The sequence below is a fragment of the Nanorana parkeri genome, unplaced genomic scaffold, assembly GCF_000935625.1.
Source record: "Nanorana parkeri isolate BGI_ZX_2015 unplaced genomic scaffold, ASM93562v1 scaffold2313, whole genome shotgun sequence".
Lineage (NCBI taxonomy): Eukaryota > Metazoa > Chordata > Amphibia > Anura > Dicroglossidae > Nanorana > Nanorana parkeri.
In genome coordinates this window covers 187569-203088 of record NW_017308581.1, presented here as the reverse complement: position 1 = coordinate 203088, position 15520 = coordinate 187569, and the positions used below count along the sequence as shown (strand labels likewise).

General features: G+C 40.8%; 1 protein-coding gene across 1 annotated transcript in view; it reads right to left on the bottom strand.

The window, feature by feature from the left end:
• Positions 1-15520, bottom strand: part of DDR2 (discoidin domain receptor tyrosine kinase 2) — an 81025-nt gene that overhangs the window by 7767 nt on the left and 57738 nt on the right. Inside the window, exons 10-13 of the mRNA XM_018573280.1 lie at positions 10417-10547; positions 9471-9669; positions 6394-6614; positions 2756-2883 (exon numbers count right to left, since the gene is read on the bottom strand). Of these exons, the coding sequence (XP_018428782.1) occupies positions 2756-2883; positions 6394-6614; positions 9471-9669; positions 10417-10547 (679 nt within the window). The remainder of the gene's footprint in view (positions 1-2755; positions 2884-6393; positions 6615-9470; positions 9670-10416; positions 10548-15520) is intronic.

Sequence of the window (15520 nt, the reverse complement as noted above, 5' to 3'; positions counted from 1 at the left end):
ACATGACCGCCCGCCTGCACACACGCCCACCCACAAAACACGCCCACCTGCACAAATGCCCGCCCACACAACACGCCCGCACACCTGTTTGCATCGGAGCGGAGAGCCCGACAGCTGCAGCCAGGTAAGACATCCACCAAAGATAAGACCTAGTGTCTTTTATCATGAAAGAAAAAAAATAAGACAGTGTCTTATTTTCGGGGAAACACGGTATTTCTGCAGTGTACTGCAGGTTTGTACTGTAAACTATGGATCATTTGATTTAACCTATTCAAGTTAGCAGGGGAGAACTATAACTCTTTAAATTATCAAGTTGCAGAAATAGAGTTACAATTCTCCCCTGCTACTTCCAATCTGTCCCACTTCCCCCAATTAAACTTGAAGTTACACAAAGTATTGCTGATATGAAGCAATGACTGAGACATTAGATAGGATGTGGTAAATATAATGAACATGCTCAGCAAAAAGTGCACCAAAATCATTAGTCTGTATTGTTTTCGAAAACATTTCACATGTCCCTTTAAGAACAGTATCGGTAATGGGTATCGGCAAGTACCTGAGGGACAGTACTTGTACTTGGTCTTGAAAAAGTGGTATCAGGACATCCCTAATATTTATCTTTTATATACTTGTACATGCACCGCAGACCTTTTCAACAAATGCCATAAAGCTATGTGCTTTAGCAATTATTGTGATTGTACTGACCCTCCCCTTCCCTATATATAGAACACCACTCTCCCTGGACACAGGCTTTAAAAAGGAGGTTTACCTTGGAAATGTGTTGCCTAGCAACACTTGTCACTTCTGCAACCTGGAAGCACCCTGCACCTGGTCTCCCATAGAAGCGGTGGTACCGCTCCATGCTTGTTCTCCAGCCGACAGCAGAGGGAAGTTGAGCTCTCGTGAGATACCCATTGTATATATGTAAGCGCAATACTTTTATCCCTATTAAAGTGTTATTTGACACTGCACTTAGATCTGTTATTTGCTCTTTCTTAGTTATAGCAGAAAGTAATTTGGTCTTTACTCCTTACATGGTAAAAAAAAAAAGCAAAAACGGTAGTTATTGAATACTACCAAAAGAAAACTCTGTCTCAAAAAACTATAGAAAATTCATTTGGGTACAATGTTGCATGACAGAGTTATTCTCAGTGAAACTATCTCAGCACTGAAGCTAAAAATTGACATGGTAATGAAGGGGTTTAACATGCCAGTCCAGAAGTGGATAAATCCTGTTCTGGGTATATCCCCTTTAGCACCAATAGGTGGTTTCCCCTGGTTTTTACCAGGAGAGCACTTATCATATTTTCGGACTTGGGTGGTGGATGGGGATGTTCGTTTGGGCAGATTTATGGTGGAGAACGCTCTTATCCCATTGGAGGAACTGAGGGAAAAGAGGGGTACATTTCCTCTAGATGCTTGGCGCTACTTACAACTCAGTAACTTCCTTCGGGAACATATTAGTCTAATTAGGCCACTTGGGTCTTTAACTTTTTTTGAAAAATTATGTGACTCTAGGTCCCCTCCTAGTCGCTCTCTATCTCTTATGTATAAAATGTTATTGAAAATAAGCTCAATAGGTTCTTTGTACTTTATGAGAGAATGGGAGAGGGACATGGTGACTTTTTCGGATGTACAGAAGGACCAATTACTAGCGCGGGCCCATAACTCATCTATAGATTCCAGAGTTCAAGAAACCAATTATAAGGTGCTTACCCGGTGGTATCGGGTTCCATATTCTTTAGGGAAAATTTATCAAAATGTCTCTCCTCTATGTTCGAGGCACTGTGGGTTACATGGGACATATTTACATGTGTGGTGGGAATGTCCTAAGCTTAAACCTTTTTGGCAAGATGTTAGAGAACAAATACAGACCACTCTGGGTGAGACTCTACCGTTTTCTCCGGAGGTCTTTTTGCGGCATTTGATGCCTGTGTCAAAGGCTAAATACAAAGCTACAGTTTTGCCTCATCTTCTAAATGCAGTAAAGAGGTTAATACCGAGATTTTGGAAGAGCCAACAGGTACCTACAAGATTAGATTGGGTAAGCCAGGTTAATTGTATTATGGAATCTGAAAAGTGGATAGCAATGGGCAGAGAGAATCATGACGCGTTCCTCAGTAAATGGGATATTTGGATTGATTATAGCTCGATGAACCTTTAGGGTGGGAACTTTGGGGGAGGTTTTTGGAATATGGAAATATGGTTTTTTATTAAGAGGGTATCCAGTTTATCTTTTTTATTTATTTTTTTGGTTGAGGCTTTTTGCTGGATTCATGACCTATGGAGTCAGTCTTGTATATATATTTGTTATGTGATATTGGTAATTCAGGAAATTCTCTTCTATTTCTTACGTTCTGTTTGTATGGACATTTATATGTTTTTGAATTTATAAAGATACAATTATAAATAAAGATTTTTAAAAAAAATCCTGTTCTGGGTCCTGGAGCCTAAATGTTTGGGTGTGACAAAGCCTTCATTCCGAGGTCCAGATGTTGCCTGGTAGCCAGACCTTATTAGTTAGACACACTTTATGTGCGTTGTGCTATAGAGTGTGCTAAATGCATGATACTGTGCAATTAACAAGTAGCCAGTCTGAATCACAAACTTGGTAAATGTTCATCTTACATTTTTAGCTTTGGTGCATCTTTACGCACAACACAACACATAAATCAAGATATTGAGAGAGAAACCTTGTATTGCCTTTTAGTTACCCTTTTAGCATCTTATTTATTATTCGGAATTAGGTACAAACCTGGCATTCTTATTGGCATCTGCTCTGAGCATTTTCACAGCCACGAGAGTTGGTTGCCCAACACTTGTGTCTAAAATCAAGTCCTTGTCCAGAAAGTCTTCTACACCCTGAGCCTCACAGAGATGAACCTATGAACAATAATCACAAGGTTATACTAAGAAAAATGCAAGTTACAAAACTTTTGTGTATTGAGCTGATTATTCCATATAGAAAGAAACTTGTATCTAAACCATACTGAAAACATTTCTCTGTACAGTATCAAGACATTTGTGAGGGTTCACACAAGCCCTATTTTTTATTACAGTGCTTTAGGACTTGGGTACATGGAGATTTTTTTTTTGCAATGTTTTTCTGATGCATTTTGGCCAGATTTGCTTGAATTTTGAACTATGTAGTTTAATTGAAATTGTTTTATGTATATGTCATATTCTGCTGCGTTTAAACTACTTTTTATTCCTCTAAACAAGTCAACATGAATGCGATATGAAAGTGAAGAAAACACACTTTAAGAGAAATCCACTTTTCTTCAAAAGCACTTAGGCGCATGCTCTCTTGTGGCTGCAGTTGACTTGCTTCTGAATCTGATGCCCATGTACACAAGACTCACCCAAACTGCACGTCCGTGCAGGTACGGGTGTCCATACACGTACGCAGACAGGATGGATCCTGTCTGCATTCGAGCAGGGGCACCCGCACCTGTACGGACGTGCAGTTTGGGTGAGCTTAGGGCGGCGTACGGCCACGTACTCCCATAGAGAATAACAGGCTGCTGCGTACAAATTACATTGCTCACAGCACGGATCTGTACGGGCCAGCTGTTACTCGTGTGAATGAGGGCTTTAGGAGAAACTTTTTATGTTTTGGATTGAGCAACAATGGGAACGGTTAGACCCTAATTTTTGTTTTTTCCTGTTTGGACCCCTGCTGGAAATATTCATCACTCTATTTGTCCTGCTGAATATTGTTACAGAGGCAGAATGTATGCGGAAGTCCTACATTTTAGAATTGTGATTAAAGCAAGATATAAGGTTAAATCTTCCAATATGGGCAAACTGTCTAAGATGGGAAATCCCCTCACTTTGGGCAGATTTCCTTCTACTTCCTGCTGGGTTTCCAAGATAGGAAGTGAAGCGAAATCTTCCTAGCAGGATACAAACAGCAAAAAATAACCATACTCATTCCAAAACTAAAAAAAAAAGGTTTGCTACATGAACTTAACTTGCCTTCATCAAGCCGCTCAAGGGAGAGATAGCCAATCACAAACCTCTGGAAGATTGCTTCATTTGTATGTTCTGGTGATGGGGCTTTCATTCTGACTTGCATGCCATGCAAACCTCCTTTGAGCCTTCCTGCCCTGTCCCATATCCAATCAGGATTTTAAAGCAAGTGTCTGTTTACCAGTTCCCACACTATAGCTAAATACTGTGTATCTCAGTGTATTTCTGTGTACTATTTGACACCTATTAGACTACTGTGACAAACAAATATTCTTATTGTTTACTCTCAATCAGATATACATATGTCCAACACCAAAAAAGCCACAACCAGCGCTTGGCAAATCTTCATCCCTTACTTGTACATGCACCGCAGACCTTTTCAACAAATGCCATAAAGCTATGTGCTTTAGCAATTATTGTGATTGTACTGACCCTCCCCTTCCCTATATGTAGAACACCGCTCTCCCTTCAAATCTTTCCACACTATGAGAGGGAGCCATCCAAAAAGCTATTGGGAAATATCCTCGGAAAACATATAAAAGACAAAAAACAACAGAGACAGTGCCTTCTCCTCATGTGTTTATTAGACTAAAATGTATATATAGGTGTAATGAAATCTACTCAGATACATAAGATGTACACTGTACACATGTTCACTGTACTGCACTGCATCATTTGATTAAGTAAATGTTTAACAAAAAAAAACAAAACACAAAGTGACAAGAAGCTGAAGATCACTCAGCACAGAGCATCAGAGGATCACAGCCTAAATAGCGTGCCTGGCACCAGAATCTGGAGCACGTCCGCAAACGCATGCGCAACTGCACAGAGACGCATGACCAGGTCTGGTTCTATTGACAGCTGCTTGCACAGCGCTCACGGTAGCAGCTTCTTGAAAGTCAATATGGGAAGGGTGCTTTGCCAGAGGGGACTCCCTGTCCCCATGTTGATGAGCACAAGGGCCTTTTCCCCACAACCATGGCCTGGTGTCTTGGGGGGTCTGCGGGCAGGGGGACTTATCTGAATCTGGGTCCCGCCCCCCCCAAAAAAATGTCCATCGATGTAATCCCCATGTCAACCATGTCGTCCAGCAATGTAGATCTTTGTCACTCACGATTCCCGCTGCTCGCCGACTTGCTGAAAGAAAAAATCCCCAACGCCATCGCTCCTGAATGTAAACAAAGGAGCAGAACGAGTCATGGGGGGTGATTTACTAACCTAAACACACACACACACCAGGTGTGTGTGATTTTCACACAGCAAAATGTATTTATCAACCAAAAAGTCTCTAAAAGCATATTTCCACTAATGCCATATATGGAAAAATCATGCACATGATGCATATATAATGCTGCTTCACAGTTTAGACAAAAATGGTTAGCTCATGCATTTACATTCCTTGCATTCATCAACGCAAGCAACACAACATAGAGCTAATTTACCCAACATGACCTTGGAATTCATTCAGGGCTTTGCACAACACACCTGCTGGGTGTGTACACATTACAAAGGTGTTTAGATTCCACCCATAGATCATGCTGGGAGGGAACACACTGCAGAGGTGTATACACATTCGTGGTGTGTTTATAAGGTTAGTAAATCAACCCCATGATGTCACAGGACTTGTACCACCCTTTTGCATACATTCCATTAGGGGGCTGAGAGCTATCCCGGAACCCCTAAACAAAGGACTCGCTCCGTGATTTTACACGGGGGGTGGTGGGGGGTTAAGAAATAGGGTTTAACTGACATATTAGTGCAAGATCTGCTTTAACACCATCCTAAGAAAATAAACATACTAATATCTAAAAAAAGAATTGTAAAAGCCTTTTTTTCACATTATGCTTACTATATCTCATTGTGTGTAATTGTTGTAGTATGTGTATCTGTATAATCTGTATAACCTGTATATATCTGTTTGCCTATAAAATGTATAATGATCAGCATGTGCTCCTCATAATGCAGTGAGGTATATGCAGTTTTATTTGCAATGATAACATAATTATTGAACTAAATTATTTAAAGATAGATAGAACGAAAGTCAAAACTTTTTGGGATCGAGTAGGGAGGGATTAAAACAGCTGTCAAGTTTTCATTGCTGTATGTATTTCTTAGGGAAATTCACCTTCTTTATTTGTCCTGGAGACTTTTATCACCAAGAGTGAAAAAAACTCAAATTTTGGGATTTTGTTTCGTCACCAGAATAGGAATAGAGGGAAATGTATTTTAAAGGGGACACTGGTTCTGTTGACCCTGGTGACAACTAGCGATTTACCTCACTTTGGAGGGATTTACTCTCACTTCCTTTGTGGAAGAAACTGACAGGGGTTATAACCTTCCCGTACTCTATTTGAATGGAATAAAGGTTTTGGCTTTAGTTCCACTTTCAGTCTGCATGTAAACATAAACATACTTACTGACCTCACCAAACTGACCCTCCCCAAGTTTCTCTTTGAAGGTTAAATGTTTCCTTGGAAACTCTTCCACTGCTACTTCTTTACCAGATAGGAGGTCCATTGTGATTGCTGGGACTGAGTAGGTGTTGCCACCTGTCACCCCTTGCAAATTAACTATATCTGCCTCAGCGTAATGCGGGACTCCTTCGGCATTAGTGGGCAGTGGTAGGTTGCCTGCAGAACTTGCTGTTTGAAGAAAGAAAAAAACATTTTCCATGAATGAAGTTGCATAAAGCCTTTTAGATTTGTAGGGCAATGTTTCATTTTTTTTTGCGAGGCACATGATTACATATAACATGAATACAAAAATAATATAGGTCCAGAAGAAAAATGGAACAAGAGTGTAGAGCAGAGAACAAGAAAAGCATATAGCAGAACCAAACCTTCAGGTGCACCATTAACCTATTAAAGGTGGGCTTTATGCTCATCAGAAAATTGAAACTGATGCCAATAGTAGACATGTGCGATTCGTTTCGTTCCGAATCGAAATGCGGACGAATTTTCGGAAATTCAGACATTCGGATGTTTCCGAATTACAGACATAACGAATGCAAACGAATCCGAATTTCCATTTCCGAAATTCGGTAGCGGTAGTTCGAACGTTCGTTTCGTTTTCGGTTCTTATTCGTTTCTTATTCGTTTCGTTCGTTGGAGCAAAGTGACATTATAGAAGGAGAAAAATATGTTTTCCCCCTCAAATGTCACTTTGCTGCAAACGAACGAACGAAACGAATAAGAAACAAATAAGGACAGAAAACGAAATGAACGTTCCTTCTACCACTACCGAATTTCGTCCGAATCCGAATTCCGAATTGACTTTCACACCCGAATCCCGAAAAACGAAATAACACAAATCCGAATTTAAAACGAAACTAAACAAATTTTTTCTGTCTAGCCAATAGAGCCAGGTATTCCACATAGTTTCTTCCTGGTATTTAAGAGTAGAAGTCACATCCTCCATCTTCATAATGTCAATAACAGCCACAACCCAGTGGCTGACCATAGGAGGTGCACTATTATTCCATCTGGCTGATAAATAGTAGCAGGCTGAATGTAATAGGTGGATTAGGAGGGAGCTTTTATACTTATTTTTTGATAAGTGACATAGATGCAAGAGGTTGGATGCTGGCTCATTGCCTATATCAATGCCCGTATGTATGTAGAGTAATGAGATTAGCCTGTATCGCATTCCAAAAGATCCTCAGCAAACAACATGACCAGAAAACACGTAACAATGAGCCTTTAGACTGGTGACACTTCCAACATAACAGAGAGATGCCAGGGAACAACTTGTGTAGAACCCTGGGTACCCTGTACCACCTGGTCAATAGTTTGCAGCCAGATTCCTGAAACTTAATGGAGAGGAAATATTGCGCAAAGTGTAAGATATAATATTTCTGCTCCGAAGAAAAAGAATGGCCCAAATGGTGCTCCCAATGAGCTGGAAAAGGAGAATAAAAATCATCTGGAGGAAAAATCAGAACAGAATTAGCTATCTAAGAGGGTTTGGATCCTGGTATAAGCTCTTAAATGTGGTAATAGGTGGGATATCCACTAGTCAAGGTTTTAAGGATGAAAGAATATGTTTAATCTGCATACTTTGCAAGTTGGATATACGCAGATTCACCATATTTGGAATATCAGCCAGTTCTTCAGTCTGAAAACATTAGCATGCAAAAAAGGCTGAAACAATTTGCACTGAAGACTGGGGACAAAAGCCGGGTTACTCACTATTGGTGTCATCAGAGATAATTGAGATCCAGTAAAAAGAAACAATTAATCTTAGCTAATGTCTTTAGCGTGGGACCCAAAAGGGGATGATGTTTGAGTTCTTCAGGGATCGAGGTATTTACCATAGTAGGGACGCCAGGCGGAATGAGAGACCTCTCTTTTTTTAAGGTCACTCAAGCCTTACATGCCAAATGTTTACACCAATCCAGCACCCTGGCCCCATATTTAACTGCAGGATAGTGCTATCAACCCCATCTCCTGCTTCACCCAGGTTTGTGGGTGCATAGTTTGCATCTTCACCTGCCCATCACTGTCAACAATTACAGGTATTAGTAAACACATTTTAAATTTAGGAAGATAATGGACAGACCAGTTTGATACTTTATAGCTCAATATACCTATTTTGAGTTATCACTTTACACAAATGTTATGTTGAAACTGTGATTTTTTAGAATTTATATATATATAAAGATATATTTATGCTTTTCAAATTTCACTATAGCCTGTAGGCCAGTGCTGACTGATAAGAGTCTTTCACTGTTTTTTAAACCCAGCAAAATAGAAGCTTTTATACCAAAATAAGGAAAGAGCATGGTATACACAATCCAATGCAGTGACTACACAGACCTACATGCATGTCAAATTAGAACAACTGTCTGTAACGAGAGGTGGGTGTCATGACACCCCCAATCACCAAATTATCATGTTTCCCTAACACCTGTTACCCAGCAGTTACAAAGATTAACAGAGTAACAGAACATTTGACACAGACAGCAATAAATTTGATAGGTGTTCAAGTCTTCCCCCGCTATACTAAAAGTATTTCTCTCTGTCTACCTTTAGCAGATTATCCTTCACTTCCTTCCCGGTGAAACTGCTGTCGCTATGACAGTACTTGAGGGTGTAATCTTTTTGTAGTGAGTGCCAGTAAACAGTAAAAACCGACAAAGCTTCTAATCCATCCGCACTCTATCCCAGACTGAAAAAAATGGGCTGAAAATACACTTAAGGGAAGTTGTTCACTTCCACTCTTTACATTCCCTGACATTTTAGCAGTCAGTGTAGATACTACTACTGTAAATTCTAATTCTGCAGTTTTAACAAGTGAACAGGAGCTAACCATAATTTCATAGAAAGAAAAATATGGGTAATTACACACAGCACAAAATTCCTTTCTTTAAAAAAAAACTGGGAGAATTAGCATTGCATTACAATCCGTTTTGTGTGCCTGAAATTTTTATTGTAGATTTTTTAAAAAAATTGTTCTTACAGTTCTACTTTCAAAGTATGCACTAAACATATTTTCCTTACCAGCTTCCTCCTCTACAACTGCTTGTGCTGTGAGTTCTTTATAGTCTGGACCAAGTGGAAATATCCTGTCATAGGTGGAATTAGATTCCTGTTCACTAGCCGACGCAGATTCATGCCTTCGATTTGTATTAAATGTATTGCAATCACTGGGAATTGAGAGGCTGACAGTCAACTCCTCATCCAACATTCGTCTTGATGCCTAGGAAAAAAGGATCTGAAAGTGGCCAGGACCAGCAGAACAAACAATTTGGCAAGTATACTCTGTTTTAATCTAATAAATATAACAATTTATAAACTAATTCATCCAAGATTTTTCAATGATACTAACTTGTGTAGAACAACAATAGCAGTACTCATTGAATACATAAGGACATTAGGGGGGCCATTCATAAAAAGTTCTGCCCGGAACTTTTATTAATGAACCCCTAGTTCACCATCTCTTATGTCTTTGCAGTGTCTCCAGCTCAAGTGCCTATACACACCCAATAAGTGAGTTTGTTTATTCCCAATTTGTCAGTCTGCATGTGTCTGGGCATCCCATGACTTCCTTACCTGACCGTTTATTGTAAAAGGAATGGACATTTAATTTTGCAGGGATAGTCATCATGCAACCTTTTCTTTTGCTCTTGCACAATCTAGAAATTTGTTACGGTGCCAAACAGCCAAACTGTTCATTGTTAGCTATATATATGGCTAAACCTTTAAATTACAAATTTTACTACACAAACAAGTTTACTATGTATTTTGGCCTATTTTTCAGCCCCACCAACAAGCCATTATACAGAAACAAATCATTTAATAAGTTGATCAATTATATTTTGTACATTCATGCATGTACTATAGTATATTAGCTAAGCTAAAATTATGATCAATTACTTGGTAAGGTTTATACAAAAGTAAGGGTATTAGAAAATGTGACAAATATACATTGCGTTTATAAACTTACCTTTTCCAGCATCTTTTGCCAGAACTGTCTCCAAAGGATTATGACAATAATGGCCACCAGGATTAAAATAATTGCAACTAAGCAACCAATTAGAAGGCGGGTGTGGCTGTCATCTATTTTGAGAGTTGGATCTAGAATAGAGTAAATTGTATCTGGGTGTAAACATATTCTGAAAGATAAAGATGGTACAATACTGTATTAAAGCTAAACCTCAGATATAAAAATGGTAATTTAAAGCTATTTCTCAATAGCCACAAAAGGTGTAAAACCCAGTTGTAAAAGTAGCAGGGGCATCATCACCGGGCTGCACGTAGACTGTACAAAAAACAAAGCAGTAAGGAGGGGTCCAGCAGGCACCACCCACTACAGGCTGTTTCCAACTACAAGAGGGGGTAGAGGCAAGACCAGTCACCCTGCACAAAAAGAGAGAACAGCAGTAGCTGGTCTTTATTACAGTATGTTCCTGCACGGAGGCAACGTGTCACACTAGATTACTACACAGATCTTGAAGAAATACACAAAGCACACCAAGAACCAAGTAAGAAGACACAAAGCTCTTGTCTGTGAAAGTTATCATTCATCCATTTTTACATCTGTAAAAAATAAGTCAAGGCAACTGGACTTGCTGTATTTTTCTTGAGAGGTTTCACTGGCCATCCAACCAGCTTTCTCAATTCACAATTTTGAATTGAAATCTGAAGCATTGACTTATTTTTTAAAGATACACATAGCTCTTGTATTCAAGTATAACCTTGTTATTTTTGAACCTAGAGAAAAAGAGCACTTAATCCTTGCATGGCGGGGATAGCCCCACTTCAAGGGTTAACAAAAAATGTCCCTGGAGTTGTGCTATATGTACCGTGTTTCCCCAAAAATAAGACCTACCCCAAAAATAGGAATCGATAGTGAAAGCGCGCTTCGCTCATTCTGGCCAGCGATTGGTTACCAAATTGCTCTTGGAAAGGTACAGCACCCCTGATTGCCCTGATCACCATAATTTTGTACATGAATACATGTAGACTGTTGTACATGAATAAGTGTGGATTATTGTACATTAAAAAAATAAGACCTACCCCGAAAATAAGACCTAATGTGTTTTTTGGAGCCTACAAAAAAATAAGACAGTGTCTTATTTTCGGGGAAACACCTGTATACCCAAATCATTTTTCTATCTTAGATTTCCCATCCCAAGATACTACACTTAGTCCGTGCCTACACTAAGTTTAGATGCATAGGGGTATATTTCTAAAACAGTGAAAGTCACATTCACAAAACATTTAGTGCAGGTGAATCTTTCTGGTGGATGTGTTTAAAATCGCAGTGATTCATTCCCCTTTAGTAAATGTTAGGTGAATGTCACATTCACTGTTACCAATATGCCCCTTAATCTTTGTATTATCTCTTACTTCCTGTTGCGTCTCCAGGACAGGAGTGAAGGTAAATCTACCTAAAGAGCTACTGGTGGCAAAAAATAAACTGATAGGGGTTTTAACTAGGGCTGCGGAAATTAACAATTAATTTCTCAATTAATCGTTAAAATTTTTGATCGATTAAAATTCTTTTGATCAAAAATGAAAACTCACCTCTCCGCCGGCTTCCGGGTTTTACGGGAGTCCCGTCGGAGATCCGGTGACGTTACGGACATCGACGTCACCGGACTACTCCCCCCTTCCCCAAGTGGCTCAGTACCAGCCCTAGTTTTAACGCTTCCCAACTCTATCTCAATCTAAAAAAAATGTTTTGGCTACACATACACTTTTATTATTTAACTTAACTTCCCAGGTAAGACAATACATTAGTATTTAAAACGATTTTCATATTATGTAATCTCTCTCAAAACTGAAAAGCATTTTGTCCAGGATATCAACCAAGTTGTTGAAATACTAAAATTCAGGCTTGTCATATTCCACTAACAACCATTCTAACCATTAATAATTTTCTGCCTGTATAGGTGCCCATACACTGCACGATTCTCGTACGAGAATCGTGGGAAATCCCGCGATCGTACGAGAATCGTGCAGTGTGAATGAAGACGTGCGACAGTTTCTACTGTACGGTCGCACGTCTTTTGTCTGAGGAGCATGCTAGAAAACCAGCCGAAAATCGTACGATTTTCGGCTGGTTTGAATGACGCTCGGGAGGCAAATGTCGAACGGGCTGGTGTGCGCATGCGCACACTGCCTGTTCAGCATTGCGGTCATCGGAAGCCCGACCCTCAGGGGGCGGGCTTGCGATGATCGCAAGTACGATCTGCCTGTCCAAGATGGGCAGCTCGTAAGTTTTTTAAATTACTTTACAACCATCGCAAGACTATGGTCTTGCGATGGTTGTACAGTGTATGGCCACCTTAATGGTCAAGGGATTGTCAAACAAAGGGCAGGTCCCAGGGAGCTGGGCACCTCCCTGGGACATGTACCATTACAACAACAAAAAAGATTTAACCCCTTAAGGACAAAGGCCTTTTTTTCATTTTTTGTTTATATGTTATAATCCACATTTTAGGCCTGGAAATGACTTAAAACTCCCCAAACATTATATATTTTCTGAAAGCCAAGACCTTGTAGAATAAAATGGTGGCAGCTGCAATTTTATATGTTGCATGACATTAGCACAACTTATTATCAAACCCAAACATTTAGTGAAAAATGCACTTAAGTTAAATTTAGTGCCCCACAACACTATATAAAACCATTTTTTGTAAGATATGAAAGATGAGGTTACAATGAGTAAATAGAACCCTAACATGCCCTAGTTAAAAATTGTGTGCGTCTACAAAATACAAAATTCAGTACTCCAAAAAGTCCATACACGCCGCTGTAAAAGCCGCTACAGGTCATTAGTTTAGAGATACATGTAAATATTGGCCTGAGAATTATTGCACTCACTCCAACGTGCGCAGTGATACCCAACATGTGTAGCTCAATTGTCGTTTTCATACATAGGTGCACACGACGCGTGTTTCTATGACGCAGGGGCGGGGGACTTAAACTGCTTTTTTTACATTTCATTTATTTAATCTTATTTGCAAAACTTTTTTTTTTTATTCTTTATTTTCATTTTTCCAAAATACAAATAAAAAAGCAAAGAACAGAGGGTAAGACAAAATAAAATGCAGTGCATGCATTCGGTACAGTCAGGTATTCATTAATTGACTAACAGCGAAAACGACTATCACAGGCCCAATGGGCGGTACATCTATGTGTCACCTGGGTACCCTTGTATTTATAGCAGTAAGGAATCTCGGCCCAGGGGAAACCCGATGGGCCCAACGGCGACACCAACCACCCGCTAGTCAACTGTCAGCTATTCCGAAAACCAGTCAGATATAACACAAAGAGGAGGGCGTGAGGGGGAGAAGAATCAGAAAAGGAAGGAGTAAGCATGAGTCAGAATTCAGACACAGAGTGCGCAGAAATCAGGGGGGGTGGGTTCAGCAGAGACCCGTGCAGGTACAGGGGGCGTGTCTCATCTCATCTCAGATAGGGCGTGTGGCCCAACATGTCCAATTGTGGCCATGGTGTGTTAGAAAATAATCCCCGTAATGGGGTATGGCAGTTACTTCACCATTATCGCACCATGCTCCGGGGAGTAGAGGAATTCTAACCAGTAGAACCAAGCCTTCCGGCTTGGTCAGTATGGTGCAGAGTTGCCGTTAGTTCCTCCATCAACCGAATTTAGTCTACTTTGCGAAGCCACAGCCTCACCGATGGTGGGTCAACACTTTTCCAGCATAGAGGGATGCAGGCCTTGGCTGCGTTAAGTAAGTGTATCAACAGAGATTTGCGGTATCGGGTACGGGATAGTGTGGACATGTGGAGCAATACAGCGGCCAGGTTCCCCAACAAAGAGACCCCTGTGAGTTGCTTAATAATCCGAAGGACTGCATCCCAAAACCCCCCGAGGCTTGGACACGACCAGAAGATGTGTAAGATAGAGCCGTCCTCCCGCCCGCACCTCCAGCACAGCGGGGAGGTCTGAGGGAACATTTTGTGGAGCGTGGTGGGAACATAATACCACCTGGTAAGGATTTTGTACCCAGTTTCTTGTATAGAGCTAGCTTTTGAGGCTTTATGTGCAAAATGCAGCATATAGTCCTTTTGGTCCTGAATGAAGGCAGTTACTAGGTCTCTTTCCCATTTTGCTATAAAGCTAGGTTCAGGATGGTCGGCTTTTAGTGTCAGGAGAGCATAGGCTTTTGATAACCCATGGTCAACATACTCGCCAGCCAAACACACGTCCTCAAACATTGTCAGTTCCGTACGTATAGGAGTGGAGTTGCTAGACTTAGTAAGAAAGCTACGTAACTGAAGGGCCTGCCAGCGCAACAGAGGGGGAGTTACAAGATTACTCAGTGAGTCCAAGCTAGCAAATTCCCGGAGAGGTCTAAAATGTCCGATCCGAAATCTGTTGGATACCACCAGTCGCGAGAATGAGCCGTCCTCTAGGCCAGGAATAAAGGCTGGGTCCACTACGACCGGTATTAAGAGAGAAGGAGAGTCACTGTCTTGGAGTAGTGCAGTCATTCTTTTTAGCACACGGATCGTGTTACCTGTGAGAGGGTGGTGGAAAATCTCCCTGTTCTAGTTGCAACCACCGTTTGTCAGAGGACACATTATACCACTCAAACGATCGAGCCATGTGTACAGACAAATGATAGTGGATGGGGTCAGGGAAACCAATCCCTCCTCGAGTCTTGGGCAGTGCCATGAGGGATTTGTTTAGTCTGTGGGCTCCATTCGCCCAGAGAAAGGATGCAAATTCTCTCCGTACAGATCTCAAGAATGTCACAGGAATGTGTACTGGCAGGTTCTGGAATAGGTAGAGTAAACGTGGGAGGATACTCATTTTGAATACACTGTTTCTCCCGAACCACGAAAGAGTACGAGTCGACCATTTGGACAGGTCGTGTTGGATGTCCGATAGCAACGGCGGAAAATTCACCTAAAAAACACCTTAGTGAAAGAGGGGATCAATTTCGTCCCCAGATAGGTTATGTGGAAGGTGAACCATCGAAAGGGAAAGGCTGATTGCAGGCCTGCTAGGATGGATGGGGTCACCGTGATCTTCTAATTCGCGCATCAGATTTGGGAGGGAGATGATGGGT